This window comes from Chiloscyllium plagiosum, unplaced genomic scaffold (assembly GCF_037043375.1).
Source record: "Chiloscyllium plagiosum isolate Xiang-an unplaced genomic scaffold, Cpla_swu_hap1 HiC_scaffold_12, whole genome shotgun sequence".
NCBI lineage: Eukaryota > Metazoa > Chordata > Chondrichthyes > Orectolobiformes > Hemiscylliidae > Chiloscyllium > Chiloscyllium plagiosum.
Genome location: NW_028270150.1, coordinates 80,331,485 through 80,349,864, shown reverse-complemented (window position 1 = coordinate 80,349,864; position 18,380 = coordinate 80,331,485). Strand labels below are relative to the sequence as shown.

General features: G+C 38.5%; 1 protein-coding gene across 1 annotated transcript in view; it reads right to left on the bottom strand.

Moving 5' to 3' along the window:
• The window catches only part of LOC122554996 (uncharacterized), a 223,803-nt gene that overhangs the window by 46,135 nt on the left and 159,288 nt on the right, over positions 1-18,380 (bottom strand). The window contains exons 40-46 of the mRNA XM_087992976.1: positions 17,452-17,499; positions 15,454-15,492; positions 14,057-14,104; positions 12,468-12,506; positions 11,071-11,118; positions 9,482-9,520; positions 8,085-8,132 (exon numbers count right to left, since the gene is read on the bottom strand). Of these exons, the coding sequence (XP_087849102.1) occupies positions 8,085-8,132; positions 9,482-9,520; positions 11,071-11,118; positions 12,468-12,506; positions 14,057-14,104; positions 15,454-15,492; positions 17,452-17,499 (309 nt within the window). The remainder of the gene's footprint in view (positions 1-8,084; positions 8,133-9,481; positions 9,521-11,070; positions 11,119-12,467; positions 12,507-14,056; positions 14,105-15,453; positions 15,493-17,451; positions 17,500-18,380) is intronic.

The window sequence follows — 18,380 nt, the reverse complement described above, 5'->3', positions numbered from 1 at the left end:
CAGGTAGATAGATAGATAGTCTGAGAGTTGTTATTATGTATTGCACTGAAAGAAACTCAATGTATGGAATCCCCGTAAGCAGTTAATATTGAGCTAGTTTGGTACAACAATCAGCTCAGGTCTTGTGATACACTAAACTCCCTCCACATATAACAAGAAACACCTTGTATATAAAATTTAAATTACACATGTAAATTTCCAGAAAGAGAACTGAACAAGCAACACCTTAAATTTGATTAGTTGGGAATTCTAAGCTATTGCTATTATAATATATATCCCTGCATATACCCCCTGCTGCCAGAGTCATTTACATGTGGATTTTTCTCTAACAACAGTATATTTTTAATTAATTCGTCAGTATAAAGAGATAAAAAAGAACAGTTTATTTCTTCTTCTTTACCACATGGCTTTCAAACAGCTGACAATCACAATGAAAGTCTCATTCTCTCCTCAATGATTCCTGTCCCAATCACAACAACAATTTCTGGTGGTTGTTAACTTCCCAATATCAGAATCTGGTGTTTGATAATCCTAATAATTTGGAAGAGCACATTTCCAGTACCTGTTGTGTTCTGTGGAGGTGATGTCACTGTACCGTTCACTGAAACGGAAGGGCACAATTTCAGATCAAACAATCAATTAATAGTCTCACCCTTTCTGTGCCATCACTTTGTACATGGTCCACAGGTAAATTACTTTCATAAAAAGAAGTCGCTATAATGATGCAGCAAGTTTGCAATTATTCACAATTGTAATGTTAAGTATTCCACCCTGCTTCTTCAAACAAGTTTGTGCTAATTTTTATTCCAAGTTAAATTTGTATTTCTATTACTAATTATCTATTTTGAAGGGTAACCTGCCAAAATAGAAATAAACTAGTAATATTATTATTAATTCTAAGTACCTAAATTTACCTCCTAAAGTTGAGTGACTGGCAAGGTTCAGAGAAATGGCTGTTCTCCAAGTAACTACCACATGTCAACACACTATAAACTCACCCCTCTCCCCTGTGTCAGTCACAAACATGTTGCTTCTGTGCTATTAAGAATATCAATCATTTCCTGATGCCCTAGCAGCAACTAAGGGTATTGGGGTTGAGGGGTGTCAAGACAATATGATTTGATTGTCACTCTCACGATTAACCACTTTCAAACTTAAAGGATATGAGAAAATGGAAACAGAGAAAAGGGAAGGATTTGTCAAAAATTACACATGGTGAGACAGTGAGCGGAAAGGATTCTTATAACCACTAATTATATACCAAGGTTTGTTCTTTAGTATATAGCTGTCATCATCAAATTCAGAATTATGAAGTAGTTCGAGGATGAATTGTAGATCAATTGGTAACATTGCTAAAGGGGTTCCCTGCAAAGAGACTACTAGCAGATTGACAAGAAATGAGCAGGAGTGGCTGGGTCAGTACTTATTGCCAAACCCTGAGTGTCCTTGAGAAGGCGGAGATGGCTATCATCCTGAACTGCAGTAGTCCATGAGGCACGACCAGAGAGTTGTGAAATGCGGTTTCAGGATTTGACTGTGAAGGAATGCCAAAACAGATCAGAGTCTGGATGGTGTGGCTTCAATGGGAACTTGCATGTTACAGTCTTGCCACAAAAGTGAATTAATCACTTACATGATTCTGGGCATCTAGGGTGTATGGATTCAAGGTAATTGCATACATACCAGTGACATTGAGAAGAAATCACTCAGTGGATTTTATGTGGATTATAATACTATGTGGATTTTAATGGTTGAAAATAATGGTGGAAACTGATTCTACTTTAATGACATACTTATAAAAGGAGAAATTTGCAGCTGTATAGGGATAGAGCTGGTCAATGAGACAGATTGAATGTCAGGAGCCAACACAGGCATAATGAGGGAATTAGCCTGATCCCAGATATTCTCTGATCAAACTATTCAAACAGAGGTTGAGATATATCTCTGCAGCAGGTGGGACTTGAACCTGGATCTTGGTTCAAAGGTAGGGACATTACCACTGCATTACAAGAACCCAATAGCCCTTTTCTATCCTCTATGATTCTCAGATCAATCTTATTCCTATGTGCTCATATTATTGTAAATATTTCCAAATGGATGTATTTTCAGTACCTGTTGTGTTCTGTAGAGGCGGTGTCATCGTAATAATTGTGCTGTTCACTGTAAACAAAGTATATGATTTCAGATCACATGATCAACATGCTAACCCTGATTGTGACATTACTTTTTAATTTGTCTGACAATTCAAGCATATCTAAATGACTTTCACAAAAAGAAGGCTCTGCAGTTGGTTTGCTGCTGAAGCTGCTGGCATTTGCTGCAGTTCTGATATTGATGTACCATGAGGCCACTGTTCGACTTGTCCAATCCTCCCCCATCTATCTGATCCATTTACTCTTACATTACAAACTGCTTGCCTCTCTCATGCACTAAAACACAAGCCAACCCACAGAAACTGGCTACCTGCAACCCTGCATTCTCCATTGTGAGGCCCAATATAGTGCTTTGCTGCATGAGAGTATAAACCAACCTGAATAGATACTTGAGGACCTTAGCAGAAGCTGCAAGTCTTTGGTGTCCCTCAGCTCCAAAGTAGGTGGCTAACGCCATTTACTGGTGGTGAGGTTGGGTCAACAATAAGCACAATGACATGCTGAAGCTCTGCTTGCTGATGCTGAGTTGCATGAACGTAGAATCCCAAAAGAGTGAAGCCATTGGCCATGGAGGCACCAATTCCACGTAAAGAGAGGCTAGTTAATCGATGTAAAGAGAGGCTAGCCATTCTGCAAGTTGCAATGGATGCTGATAAGACAACCTGCCAGGAAACTGCTCAGTATGACCTGTTATTTCTTTCCACATTCTTAGAATCTCAGAAATTACATTTCCAGCACCTTTGATAATTGGGAATGTGATAGGAACTAGAAAGCACTCCAAGGAGACAGACAGGCAGGTAGATAGATAGATAGTCTGAGAGTTGTTATTATGTATTGCACTGAAAGAAACTCAATGTATGGAATCCCCGTAAGCAGTTAATATTGAGCTAGTTTGGTACAACAATCAGCTCAGGTCTTGTGATACACTAAACTCCCTCCACATATAACAAGAAACACCTTGTATATAAAATTTAAATTACACATGTAAATTTCCAGAAAGAGAACTGAACAAGCAACACCTTAAATTTGATTAGTTGGGAATTCTAAGCTATTGCTATTATAATATATATCCCTGCATATACCCCCTGCTGCCAGAGTCATTTACATGTGGATTTTTCTCTAACAACAGTATATTTTTAATTAATTCGTCAGTATAAAGAAATATAAAAGAACAGTTTATTTCTTCTTCTTTACCACATGGCTTTCAAACAGCTGACAATCACAATGAAAGTCTCATTCTCTCCTCAATGATTCCTGTCCCAATCACATCAACAATTTCTGGTGGTTGTTAACTTCCCAATATCAGCATCTGGTGTTTGATAATCCTAATAATTTGGAAGAGCACATTTCCAGTACCTGTTGTGTTCTGTGGAGGTGATGTCACTGTACCGTTCACTGAAATGGAAGTGCACAATTTCAGATCAAATAATCAATCAATAGTCTTACCCTTTCTGTGCCATCACTTTGTACATGGTCCACAGGTAAATTACTTTCGTAAAAAGAAGTCGCTATAATGATGCAGCACGTTTGCAATTATTCACAATTGTAATGTTAAGTATTCCACCCTGCTTCTTCAAACAAGTTTGTGCTAACTTTTATTCCAAGTTAAATTTGTATTTCTATTACTAATTATCCATTTTGAAGGGTAACCTGCCAAAATAGAAATAAACTAGTAATATTATTATTAATTCTAAGTCCCTAAATTTACCACCTAAAGTTGAGTGACTGGCAAGGTTCAGAGAAATGTCTGTTCTCCAAGTAACTACCACATGTGAACAGACTATAAACTCACCCCTCTCCCCTGTGTCTGTCACTAACATGTTGCTTCTGTGCTATTAAGAATTTCAATCATTTCCTGATGCCCTAGCAGCAACTAAGGGTATTGGGGTTGAGGGGTGTCAAGACAATATGATTGGATTGTCACTCTCACGATTAACCACTTTCAAACTTAAAGGATATGAGAAAATGGAAACAGAGAAAAGGGAAGGATTTGTCAAAAATTGCATGGTGAGACAGTGAGCGGAAAGGATTCTTATAACCACGAAGTATAAACCAAGGTTTGTTCTTTAGTATATAGCTGTCATCATCAAATTCAGAATTATGAAGTAGTTCGAGGATGAATTTTAGATCAATTGGTAACATTGCTAAAGGAGTTCCCTGCAAAGAGATTACAAGCAGATTGATTTGATTTGTTTTCATACACATTGACAAGAAATGAGCAGGAGTGGCTGGGTCAGTATTTATTGCCAATCCCTGAGTGTCCTTGAGAAGGCGGAGATGGCTATCATCCTGAACTGCAGTAGTCCATGTGAGGGAGGCTCGACCAGAGAGTTGTGGAAATGCGGTTTCAGGATTTTGACTGACTGACTGTGACGGAATGCCAAAACAGATCAGAGTCTGGATGGTGTGGCTTCAATGGGAACTTGCATGTTGCAGTCTTGCCACAAAAGTGAATTAATCACTGACATGATTCTGGGCATCTAGGGTGTATGGATTCAAGGTAATTGCATACATACCAGTGACATTGAGAAGAAATTACTCAGTGGATTTTATGTGGATTATAATACTATGTGGATTTTAATGGTTGAAAATAATGGTGGAAACTGATTCTACTTTAATGACATACTTATAAAAGGAGAAATTTGCAGCTGTATATGGATAGAGCTGGTCAATGAGACAGATTGAATGTCAGGAGCCAACACAGGCATAATGAGGGAATTAGCCTGATCCCAGATATTTTCTGATCAAACTATTCAAACAGAGGTTGAGATATATCTCTGCAGCAGGTGGGACTTGAACCTGGGTCTTGGTTCAGAGGTAGGGACATTACCACTGCATTACAAGAGCCCAGTAGCCCGTTTCTATCCTCTATGATTCTCAGATCAATCTTATTCCTATGTGCTTATTTTATTGTAAATATTTCCAAAAGGACACATTTTCAGTACCTGTTGTGTTCTGTAGAGGCGGTGTCATCGTAATAATTGTGCTGTTCACTGTAAACAAAGTATATGATTTCAGATCACATGATCAACATGCTAACCCTGATTGTGACATTACTTTTTAATTTGTCTGACAATTCAAGTACATCTAAATGACTTTCACAAAAAGAAGGCTCTGCAGTTGGTTTGCTGCTGAAGCTGCTGGCATTTGCTGCAGTTCTGATATTGATGTACCATGAGGCCACTGTTCGACTTGTCCAACCCTCCCCCCTTTATCTGATACATTTACTCTTACATTACAAATTGCCTGTCTCTCTCATGCACTAAAACACAAGTCAACCCAAAGAAACTGGCCACCTGCAACCCTGCATTCTCCATTGTGAGGCCCAATATAGTGCTTTGCTGCATGAGAGTATAAACCATCCTGAATAGATACTTGAGGACCTTAGCAGAAGCTGCAAGTCTTCGGTGTCCCTCAGCTCCAAAGTAGGTGGTTAAAGCCATTTACTGGTGGTGAAGTTGGGTCAACAATAAGCACAATGACATGCTGAAGCTCTGCTTGCTGATGCTGAGTTGCATGAATGTAGAATCCCAAAAGAGTGTAGCCATTGACCATGGAGGAACCAATTCCATGTAAAGAGAGGCTAGTTAATCGATGTAACGAGAGGATAGCCATTCTGCAAGTTGCAATGGATGCTGATAAGACAACCTGCCAGGAAACTGCTCAGTATGACCTGTTATTTCTTTCCACTGTCTTAGAATCTCAGAAATTACATTTCCCGCACCTTTGATAATTGGGAATGTGATAGGAACTAGAAAGCACTCCAAGGAGAAAGACAGGCAGGTAGATAGATAGATAGTCTGAGATTTGTTATTATGCATTGCACTGAAAGAAACTCAATGTATGGAATCTCCGTAAGCAGTTAATATTGAGCTAGTTTGGTACAACAATCAGCTCAGGTCTTGTGATACACTAAACTCCCTCCACATATAAGAAGAAACACCTTGTATATAAAATTTAAATTACACATGTTAATTTCCAGAAACAGAACTGAACAAGCAACACCTTAAATTTGATTAGTTGGGAATTCTAAGCTATTGCTATTATAATATATATCCCTGCATATACCCCCTGCTGCCAGAGTCATTTACATGTGGATTTTTCTCTAACAACAGTATATTTTTAATTAATTCGTCAGTATAAAGAAATATAAAAGAACAGTTTATTTCTTCTTCTTTACCACATGGCTTTCAAACAGCTGACAATCACAATGAAAGTCTCATTCTCTCCTCAATGATTCCTGTCCCAATCACATCAACAATTTCTGGTGGTTGTTAACTTCCCAATATCAGAATCTGGTGTTTGATAATCCTAATAATTTGGAAGAGCACATTTCCAGTACCTGTTGTGTTCTGTGGAGGTGATGTCACTGTACCGTTCACTGAAATGGAAGTGCACAATTTCAGATCAAATAATCAATCAATAGTCTTACCCTTTCTGTGCCATCACTTTGTACATGGTCCACAGGTAAATTACTTTCGTAAAAAGAAGTCGCTATAATGATGCAGCACGTTTGCAATTATTCACAATTGTAATGTTAAGTATTCCACCCTGCTTCTTCAAACAAGTTTGTGCTAACTTTTATTCCAAGTTAAATTTGTATTTCTATTACTAATTATCCATTTTGAAGGGTAACCTGCCAAAATAGAAATAAACTAGTAATATTATTATTAATTCTAAGTCCCTAAATTTACCACCTAAAGTTGAGTGACTGGCAAGGTTCAGAGAAATGTCTGTTCTCCAAGTAACTACCACATGTGAACAGACTATAAACTCACCCCTCTCCCCTGTGTCTGTCACTAACATGTTGCTTCTGTGCTATTAAGAATTTCAATCATTTCCTGATGCCCTAGCAGCAACTAAGGGTATTGGGGTTGAGGGGTGTCAAGACAATATGATTGGATTGTCACTCTCACGATTAACCACTTTCAAACTTAAAGGATATGAGAAAATGGAAACAGAGAAAAGGGAAGGATTTGTCAAAAATTGCATGGTGAGACAGTGAGCGGAAAGGATTCTTATAACCACGAAGTATAAACCAAGGTTTGTTCTTTAGTATATAGCTGTCATCATCAAATTCAGAATTATGAAGTAGTTCGAGGATGAATTTTAGATCAATTGGTAACATTGCTAAAGGAGTTCCCTGCAAAGAGATTACAAGCAGATTGATTTGATTTGTTTTCATACACATTGACAAGAAATGAGCAGGAGTGGCTGGGTCAGTATTTATTGCCAATCCCTGAGTGTCCTTGAGAAGGCGGAGATGGCTATCATCCTGAACTGCAGTAGTCCATGTGAGGGAGGCTCGACCAGAGAGTTGTGGAAATGCGGTTTCAGGATTTTGACTGACTGACTGTGACGGAATGCCAAAACAGATCAGAGTCTGGATGGTGTGGCTTCAATGGGAACTTGCATGTTGCAGTCTTGCCACAAAAGTGAATTAATCACTGACATGATTCTGGGCATCTAGGGTGTATGGATTCAAGGTAATTGCATACATACCAGTGACATTGAGAAGAAATTACTCAGTGGATTTTATGTGGATTATAATACTATGTGGATTTTAATGGTTGAAAATAATGGTGGAAACTGATTCTACTTTAATGACATACTTATAAAAGGAGAAATTTGCAGCTGTATATGGATAGAGCTGGTCAATGAGACAGATTGAATGTCAGGAGCCAACACAGGCATAATGAGGGAATTAGCCTGATCCCAGATATTTTCTGATCAAACTATTCAAACAGAGGTTGAGATATATCTCTGCAGCAGGTGGGACTTGAACCTGGGTCTTGGTTCAGAGGTAGGGACATTACCACTGCATTACAAGAGCCCAGTAGCCCGTTTCTATCCTCTATGATTCTCAGATCAATCTTATTCCTATGTGCTTATTTTATTGTAAATATTTCCAAAAGGACACATTTTCAGTACCTGTTGTGTTCTGTAGAGGCGGTGTCATCGTAATAATTGTGCTGTTCACTGTAAACAAAGTATATGATTTCAGATCACATGATCAACATGCTAACCCTGATTGTGACATTACTTTTTAATTTGTCTGACAATTCAAGTACATCTAAATGACTTTCACAAAAAGAAGGCTCTGCAGTTGGTTTGCTGCTGAAGCTGCTGGCATTTGCTGCAGTTCTGATATTGATGTACCATGAGGCCACTGTTCGACTTGTCCAACCCTCCCCCCTTTATCTGATACATTTACTCTTACATTACAAATTGCCTGTCTCTCTCATGCACTAAAACACAAGTCAACCCAAAGAAACTGGCCACCTGCAACCCTGCATTCTCCATTGTGAGGCCCAATATAGTGCTTTGCTGCATGAGAGTATAAACCATCCTGAATAGATACTTGAGGACCTTAGCAGAAGCTGCAAGTCTTCGGTGTCCCTCAGCTCCAAAGTAGGTGGTTAAAGCCATTTACTGGTGGTGAAGTTGGGTCAACAATAAGCACAATGACATGCTGAAGCTCTGCTTGCTGATGCTGAGTTGCATGAATGTAGAATCCCAAAAGAGTGTAGCCATTGACCATGGAGGAACCAATTCCATGTAAAGAGAGGCTAGTTAATCGATGTAAAGAGAGGATAGCCATTCTGCAAGTTGCAATGGATGCTGATAAGACAACCTGCCAGGAAACTGCTCAGTATGACCTGTTATTTCTTTCCACTGTCTTAGAATCTCAGAAATTACATTTCCCGCACCTTTGATAATTGGGAATGTGATAGGAACTAGAAAGCACTCCAAGGAGAAAGACAGGCAGGTAGATAGATAGATAGTCTGAGATTTGTTATTATGCATTGCACTGAAAGAAACTCAATGTATGGAATCTCCGTAAGCAGTTAATATTGAGCTAGTTTGGTACAACAATCAGCTCAGGTCTTGTGATACACTAAACTCCCTCCACATATAAGAAGAAACACCTTGTATATAAAATTTAAATTACACATGTTAATTTCCAGAAAGAGAACTGAACAAGCAACACCTTAAATTTGATTAGTTGGGAATTCTAAGCTATTGCTATTATAATATATATCCCTGCATATACCCCCTGCTGCCAGAGTCATTTACATGTGGATTTTTCTCTAACAACAGTATATTTTTAATTAATTCGTCAGTATAAAGAAATATAAAAGAACAGTTTATTTCTTCTTCTTTACCACATGGCTTTCAAACAGCTGACAATCACAATGAAAGTCTCATTCTCTCCTCAATGATTCCTGTCCCAATCACATCAACAATTTCTGGTGGTTGTTAACTTCCCAATATCAGAATCTGGTGTTTGATAATCCTAATAATTTGGAAGAGCACATTTCCAGTACCTGTTGTGTTCTGTGGAGGTGATGTCACTGTACCGTTCACTGAAATGGAAGTGCACAATTTCAGATCAAATAATCAATCAATAGTCTTACCCTTTCTGTGCCATCACTTTGTACATGGTCCACAGGTAAATTACTTTCGTAAAAAGAAGTCGCTATAATGATGCAGCACGTTTGCAATTATTCACAATTGTAATGTTAAGTATTCCACCCTGCTTCTTCAAACAAGTTTGTGCTAACTTTTATTCCAAGTTAAATTTGTATTTCTATTACTAATTATCCATTTTGAAGGGTAACCTGCCAAAATAGAAATAAACTAGTAATATTATTATTAATTCTAAGTCCCTAAATTTACCACCTAAAGTTGAGTGACTGGCAAGGTTCAGAGAAATGTCTGTTCTCCAAGTAACTACCACATGTGAACAGACTATAAACTCACCCCTCTCCCCTGTGTCTGTCACTAACATGTTGCTTCTGTGCTATTAAGAATTTCAATCATTTCCTGATGCCCTAGCAGCAACTAAGGGTATTGGGGTTGAGGGGTGTCAAGACAATATGATTGGATTGTCACTCTCACGATTAACCACTTTCAAACTTAAAGGATATGAGAAAATGGAAACAGAGAAAAGGGAAGGATTTGTCAAAAATTGCATGGTGAGACAGTGAGCGGAAAGGATTCTTATAACCACGAAGTATAAACCAAGGTTTGTTCTTTAGTATATAGCTGTCATCATCAAATTCAGAATTATGAAGTAGTTCGAGGATGAATTTTAGATCAATTGGTAACATTGCTAAAGGAGTTCCCTGCAAAGAGATTACAAGCAGATTGATTTGATTTGTTTTCATACACATTGACAAGAAATGAGCAGGAGTGGCTGGGTCAGTATTTATTGCCAATCCCTGAGTGTCCTTGAGAAGGCGGAGATGGCTATCATCCTGAACTGCAGTAGTCCATGTGAGGGAGGCTCGACCAGAGAGTTGTGGAAATGCGGTTTCAGGATTTTGACTGACTGACTGTGACGGAATGCCAAAACAGATCAGAGTCTGGATGGTGTGGCTTCAATGGGAACTTGCATGTTGCAGTCTTGCCACAAAAGTGAATTAATCACTGACATGATTCTGGGCATCTAGGGTGTATGGATTCAAGGTAATTGCATACATACCAGTGACATTGAGAAGAAATTACTCAGTGGATTTTATGTGGATTATAATACTATGTGGATTTTAATGGTTGAAAATAATGGTGGAAACTGATTCTACTTTAATGACATACTTATAAAAGGAGAAATTTGCAGCTGTATATGGATAGAGCTGGTCAATGAGACAGATTGAATGTCAGGAGCCAACACAGGCATAATGAGGGAATTAGCCTGATCCCAGATATTTTCTGATCAAACTATTCAAACAGAGGTTGAGATATATCTCTGCAGCAGGTGGGACTTGAACCTGGGTCTTGGTTCAGAGGTAGGGACATTACCACTGCATTACAAGAGCCCAGTAGCCCGTTTCTATCCTCTATGATTCTCAGATCAATCTTATTCCTATGTGCTTATTTTATTGTAAATATTTCCAAAAGGACACATTTTCAGTACCTGTTGTGTTCTGTAGAGGCGGTGTCATCGTAATAATTGTGCTGTTCACTGTAAACAAAGTATATGATTTCAGATCACATGATCAACATGCTAACCCTGATTGTGACATTACTTTTTAATTTGTCTGACAATTCAAGTACATCTAAATGACTTTCACAAAAAGAAGGCTCTGCAGTTGGTTTGCTGCTGAAGCTGCTGGCATTTGCTGCAGTTCTGATATTGATGTACCATGAGGCCACTGTTCGACTTGTCCAACCCTCCCCCCTTTATCTGATACATTTACTCTTACATTACAAATTGCCTGTCTCTCTCATGCACTAAAACACAAGTCAACCCAAAGAAACTGGCCACCTGCAACCCTGCATTCTCCATTGTGAGGCCCAATATAGTGCTTTGCTGCATGAGAGTATAAACCATCCTGAATAGATACTTGAGGACCTTAGCAGAAGCTGCAAGTCTTCGGTGTCCCTCAGCTCCAAAGTAGGTGGTTAAAGCCATTTACTGGTGGTGAAGTTGGGTCAACAATAAGCACAATGACATGCTGAAGCTCTGCTTGCTGATGCTGAGTTGCATGAATGTAGAATCCCAAAAGAGTGTAGCCATTGACCATGGAGGAACCAATTCCACGTAAAGAGAGGCTAGTTAATCGATGTAAAGAGAGGATAGCCATTCTGCAAGTTGCAATGGATGCTGATAAGACAACCTGCCAGGAAACTGCTCAGTATGACCTGTTATTTCTTTCCACTGTCTTAGAATCTCAGAAATTACATTTCCCGCACCTTTGATAATTGGGAATGTGATAGGAACTAGAAAGCACTCCAAGGAGAAAGACAGGCAGGTAGATAGATAGATAGTCTGAGATTTGTTATTATGCATTGCACTGAAAGAAACTCAATGTATGGAATCTCCGTAAGCAGTTAATATTGAGCTAGTTTGGTACAACAATCAGCTCAGGTCTTGTGATACACTAAACTCCCTCCACATATAAGAAGAAACACCTTGTATATAAAATTTAAATTACACATGTTAATTTCCAGAAACAGAACTGAACAAGCAACACCTTAAATTTGATTAGTTGGGAATTCTAAGCTATTGCTATTATAATATATATCCCTGCATATACCCCCTGCTGCCAGAGTCATTTACATGTGGATTTTTCTCTAACAACAGTATATTTTTAATTAATTCGTCAGTATAAAGAAATATAAAAGAACAGTTTATTTCTTCTTCTTTACCACATGGCTTTCAAACAGCTGACAATCACAATGAAAGTCTCATTCTCTCCTCAATGATTCCTGTCCCAATCACAACAACAATTTCTGGTGGTTGTTAACTTCCCAATATCAGAATCTGGTGTTTGATAATCCTAATAATTTGGAAGAGCACATTTCCAGTACCTGTTGTGTTCTGTGGAGGTGATGTCACTGTACCGTTCACTGAAATGGAAGTGCACAATTTCAGATCAAATAATCAATCAATAGTCTCACCCTTTCTGTGCCATCACTTTGTACATGGTCCACAGGTAAATTACTTTCGTAAAAAGAAGTCGCTATAATGATGCAGCAAGTTTGCAATTATTCACAATTGTAATGTTAAGTATTCCACCCTGCTTCTTCAAACAAGTTTGTGCTAACTTTTATTCCAAGTTAAATTTGTATTTCTATTACTAATTATCCATTTTGAAGGGTAACCTGCCAAAATAGAAATAAACTAGTAATATTATTATTAATTCTAAGTCCCTAAATTTACCACCTAAAGTTGAGTGACTGGCAAGGTTCAGAGAAATGTCTGTTCTCCAAGTAACTACCACATGTGAACAGACTATAAACTCACCCCTCTCCCCTGTGTCTGTCACTAACATGTTGCTTCTGTGCTATTAAGAATTTCAATCATTTCCTGATGCCCTAGCAGCAACTAAGGGTATTGGGGTTGAGGGGTGTCAAGACAATATGATTGGATTGTCACTCTCACGATTAACCACTTTCAAACTTTAAGGATATGAGAAAATGGAAATAGAGAAAAGGGAAGGATTTGTCAAAAATTGCATGGTGAGACAGTGAGCGGAAAGGATTCTTATAACCACGAAGTATAAACCAAGGTTTGTTCTTTAGTATATAGCTGTCATCATCAAATTCAGAATTATGAAGTAGTTCGAGGATGAATTTTAGATCAATTGGTAACATTGCTAAAGGAGTTCCCTGCAAAGAGATTACAAGCAGATTGATTTGATTTGTTTTCATACACATTGACAAGAAATGAGCAGGAGTGGCTGGGTCAGTATTTATTGCCAATCCCTGAGTGTCCTTGAGAAGGCGGAGATGGCTATCATCCTGAACTGCAGTAGTCCATGTGAGGGAGGCTCGACCAGAGAGTTGTGGAAATGCGGTTTCAGGATTTTGACTGACTGACTGTGACGGAATGCCAAAACAGATCAGAGTCTGGATGGTGTGGCTTCAATGGGAACTTGCATGTTGCAGTCTTGCCACAAAAGTGAATTAATCACTGACATGATTCTGGGCATCTAGGGTGTATGGATTCAAGGTAATTGCATACATACCAGTGACATTGAGAAGAAATTACTCAGTGGATTTTATGTGGATTATAATACTATGTGGATTTTAATGGTTGAAAATAATGGTGGAAACTGATTCTACTTTAATGACATACTTATAAAAGGAGAAATTTGCAGCTGTATATGGATAGAGCTGGTCAATGAGACAGATTGAATGTCAGGAGCCAACACAGGCATAATGAGGGAATTAGCCTGATCCCAGATATTTTCTGATCAAACTATTCAAACAGAGGTTGAGATATATCTCTGCAGCAGGTGGGACTTGAACCTGGGTCTTGGTTCAGAGGTAGGGACATTACCACTGCATTACAAGAGCCCAGTAGCCCGTTTCTATCCTCTATGATTCTCAGATCAATCTTATTCCTATGTGCTTATTTTATTGTAAATATTTCCAAAAGGACACATTTTCAGTACCTGTTGTGTTCTGTAGAGGCGGTGTCATCGTAATAATTGTGCTGTTCACTGTAAACAAAGTATATGATTTCAGATCACATGATCAACATGCTAACCCTGATTGTGACATTACTTTTTAATTTGTCTGACAATTCAAGTACATCTAAATGACTTTCACAAAAAGAAGGCTCTGCAGTTGGTTTGCTGCTGAAGCCGCTGGCATTTGCTGCAGTTCTGATATTGATGTACCATGAGGCCACTGTTCGACTTGTCCAACCCTCCCCCCTTTATCTGATACATTTACTCTTACATTACAAATTGCCTGTCTCTCTCATGCACTAAAACACAAGTCAACCCAAAGAAACTGGCCACCTGCAACCCTGCATTCTCCATTGTGAGGCCCAATATAGTGCTTTGCTGCATGAGAGTATAAACCATCCTGAATAGATACTTGAGGACCTTAGCAGAAGCTGCAAGTCTTCGGTGTCCCTCAGCTCCAAAGTAGGTGGTTAAAGCCATTTACTGGTGGTGAAGTTGGGTCAACAATAAGCACAATGACATGCTGAAGCTCTGCTTGCTGATGCTGAGTTGCATGAACGTAGAATCCCAAAAGAGTGAAGCCATTGACCATGGAGGCACCAATTCCATGTAAATAGAGGCTAGTTAATCGATGTAAAGAGAGGATAGCCATTCTGCAAGTTGCAATGGATGCTGATAAGACAACCTGCCAGGAAACTGCTCAGTATGACCTGTTATTTCTTTCCACTGTCTTAGAATCTCAGAAATTACATTTCCCGCACCTTTGATAATTGGGAATGTGATAGGAACTAGAAAGCACTCCAAGGAGAAAGACAGGCAGGTAGATAGATAGATAGTCTGAGATTTGTTATTATGCATTGCACTGAAAGAAACTCAATGTATGGAATCTCCGTAAGCAGTTAATATTGAGCTAGTTTGGTACAACAATCAGCTCAGGTCTTGTGATACACTAAACTCCCTCCACATATAAGAAGAAACACCTTGTATATAAAATTTAAATTACACATGTTAATTTCCAGAAACAGAACTGAACAAGCAACACCTTAAATTTGATTAGTTGGGAATTCTAAGCTATTGCTATTATAATATATATCCCTGCATATACCCCCTGCTGCCAGAGTCATTTACATGTGGATTTTTCTCTCACAACAGTATATTTTTAATTAATTCGTCAGTATAAAGAGATAAAAAAGAACAGTTTATTTCTTCTTCTTTACCACATGGCTTTCAAACAGCTGACAATCACAATGAAAGTCTCATTCTCTCCTCAATGATTCCTGTCCCAATCACAACAACAATTTCTGGTGGTTGTTAACTTCCCAATATCAGAATCTGGTGTTTGATAATCCTAATAATTTGGAAGAGCACATTTCCAGTACCTGTTGTGTTCTGTGAAGGTGATGTCACTGTACCGTTCACTGAAATGGAAGGGCACAATTACAGATCAAATAATCAATCAATAGTCTCACCCTTTCTGTGCCATCACTTTGCACATGGTCCACAGGTAAATTACTTTCATAAAAAGAAGTCACTATAATGATGCAGCACGTTTGCAATTATTCACAATTGTAATGTTAAGTATTCCACCTTGCTTCTTCAAACAAGTTTGTGCTAATTTTTATTCCAAGTTAAATTTGTATTTCTATTACTAATTATCTATTTTGAAGGGTAACCTGCCAAAATAGAAATAAACTAGTAATATTATTATTAATTCTAAGTCCCTAAATTTACCACCTAAAGTTGAGTGACTGGCAAAGTTCAGAGAAATGTCTATTCTCCAAGTAACTACCACATGTGAACAGACTATAAACTCACCCCTCTCCCCTGTGTCAGTCACAAACGTGTTGCTTCTATGCTATTAAGAATATCAATCATTTCCTGATGCCCTAGCAGCAACTAAGGGTATTGGGGTTGAGGGGTGTCAAGGCATTATGATTTGATTGTCACTCTCACGATTGACCACTTTTCAAACTTTAAGGACTTGAGGACATAGAAACAGAGAAAAGGGAAGGATTTGTCAAAAGTTACACATGGTGAGTCAGTGAATGGAAAGGATTCTTATAATCACTAAGTATATACCAAGGTTTGTTCATTAGTATATAGCCATCATCATTAAATTCAAAATTATGAAATAGTTCCGAGATGGATTGTAGATCTGGTGGTAACATTGCCAGGGGAATTCTCTATGAAAAGATTACAAGCAGATTGATTTGATTTGTTTCATATTCATTGACAAGAAATGAGCAGGAGTGGCTGGGTCACTATTTATTGCCAATCCGTGATTGTCCTTGGGAAGATGGTCATGGGCTATCATCTTGAACTCCTACAGTTCATGTGAGGGACATATGACCAGAGAGTTGTGGAAATGGGATTTTAGGATTTTAACTGTGTGACAGTGAAGAAATGCTAATATAGTTCCAAGTCAGGATGGTGTGGCTTCGACAGGAACTTGCACGTTACAATATTACCACAAAAGGTGAATTGATGTCTGCAGAATTCCTAATAGCTGACATGATTCTTGGCAACTAGGGTGTATAGATTCAAGGTAATTGGCATATTTACCAGGGTGGCAACGATAAGAAATTGCTCAACGAGTTAATACTATTTGCATTTTGGTGGTTGAAAAAAATATGGTGAGAATGAATACAACAGGGCTGTTTTCCCTGGAGCATTGGAGGCTGGAGGGTGACTTTATAGAAGTTTATAAAATCATGAGGGGCATGGATACAGTCAATAGACAAGGTCTTTTCCCTAGGGTGGGGGAGTCCAGAACTAGAGGGCATAGGTTTAGGATGAGAGGGGAAAGGGGTAAAGGAGACCTAAGGAGCAACTTTTTCACACAGAGGGTGGTACGCGAATGGAATGAGCTGCCAGAGGAAGAGGTGGATGCTGGTACAATTGCAACATTTAAAAGGCATCTGAATGTATAAATGAATAGGAAGGGTTTGGAGGGATATGGGCCGGGTGCTGGCCAGTGGGACTAGATTGGGTTGGGATATCTGGTCGGCATGAACAAGTGAGACCAAAGGCTCTGTTTCCATGCTGTAAATCTCTATGACTCTATGACTCTACTTTACTGATATACTTAAAAAAGGAGGAATAGAGCTGGTCAATGAGACAGATTGAATATCAGGAGCCAACACAGGCATAATAAGGGAATTAGCCTGATTCTAGATATTTTCTGATCAAACTATTCAAAGAGAAGTTGAGATATATCTCTGCAGCAGGTGGGACTTGAACCAGGGTCCTCTAGTTAGAAGGTAGGGACATTACCACTGCATTACAAGAGTCCAGTAGCCTGCTCTATCCCCTATGATTCTCTGATCAATCTTATTCCTGGGTGCTCAATTTATTTCCAAAGGGCACATTTTCAGTACCTGTTGTGTTCTGTAGAGGCGGTGTCATCATAATAATTGTGCTGTTCACTGTAAAGAAAGTATATGATTTCAGATCACATGATCAACATGCTTACCCTGATTGTGACATTACTTTTTAATTTTTCTGACAATTCAATCACAGGTAAATAACTTGCATGAAAAGAAGTGTTGGTGACAAGTAAGTTTTTGTCATTGACCAAGACAAGTCATTTCTTGTTTCGATTTTGTTTTCTGCCTGGATAATTGAGTAATCAAGGTGAGTGCAGCATTTGATGGATCTCACAACAATTGTGATGGGCATTCTCACCACTTTCATGGCCTTCTAGCTTTTTAAAGAAAAAGTTCAAAAGTAATGGACTAAAGAAAATCTACTGCATGGCAATCTGACAGCACAAATTGTCCAGCTCTGCTGAAGTTGCAAATTATGCCAAGACTAAGGGCTTGGATAACTGAGATGGAAGAGACTGTAAACACAACAAGATCTCGGATATCCAGACTGTATAGATTAAAGTTAATTACCATATGTGCTCTTGGGAGGTTGAGGAGAAATTACTCAGCAAATTGTTATTGTTTAGATTACAATGGCTGAGTGGACACTGAGGTAATTGAATCTGTCAATTTCTCTCTCTCTATTGTACTTTCTTCTATATCATTGTGCACCTTAAAGGAGATACTGACAGAATTATAGTGGGCAGAATTTATTCATCAATGTGTATTAGTGAAAAGGAGTTTAAATACATTTGTACGGCTACAGAAACAGAAGTCACTAGTGTCCAAATCAATTTTCAAAATATAATTCTTTGAATAATGATTTGCAAATCCCTGTCCCAAGTGAGATGATCATAGTGTTCCCTGTAAAAGAAGTCAAATAGTTCAGTTGTATATGGTAGACTTCCATGTCAACATAGACAGCAGCATATCTACTGAAG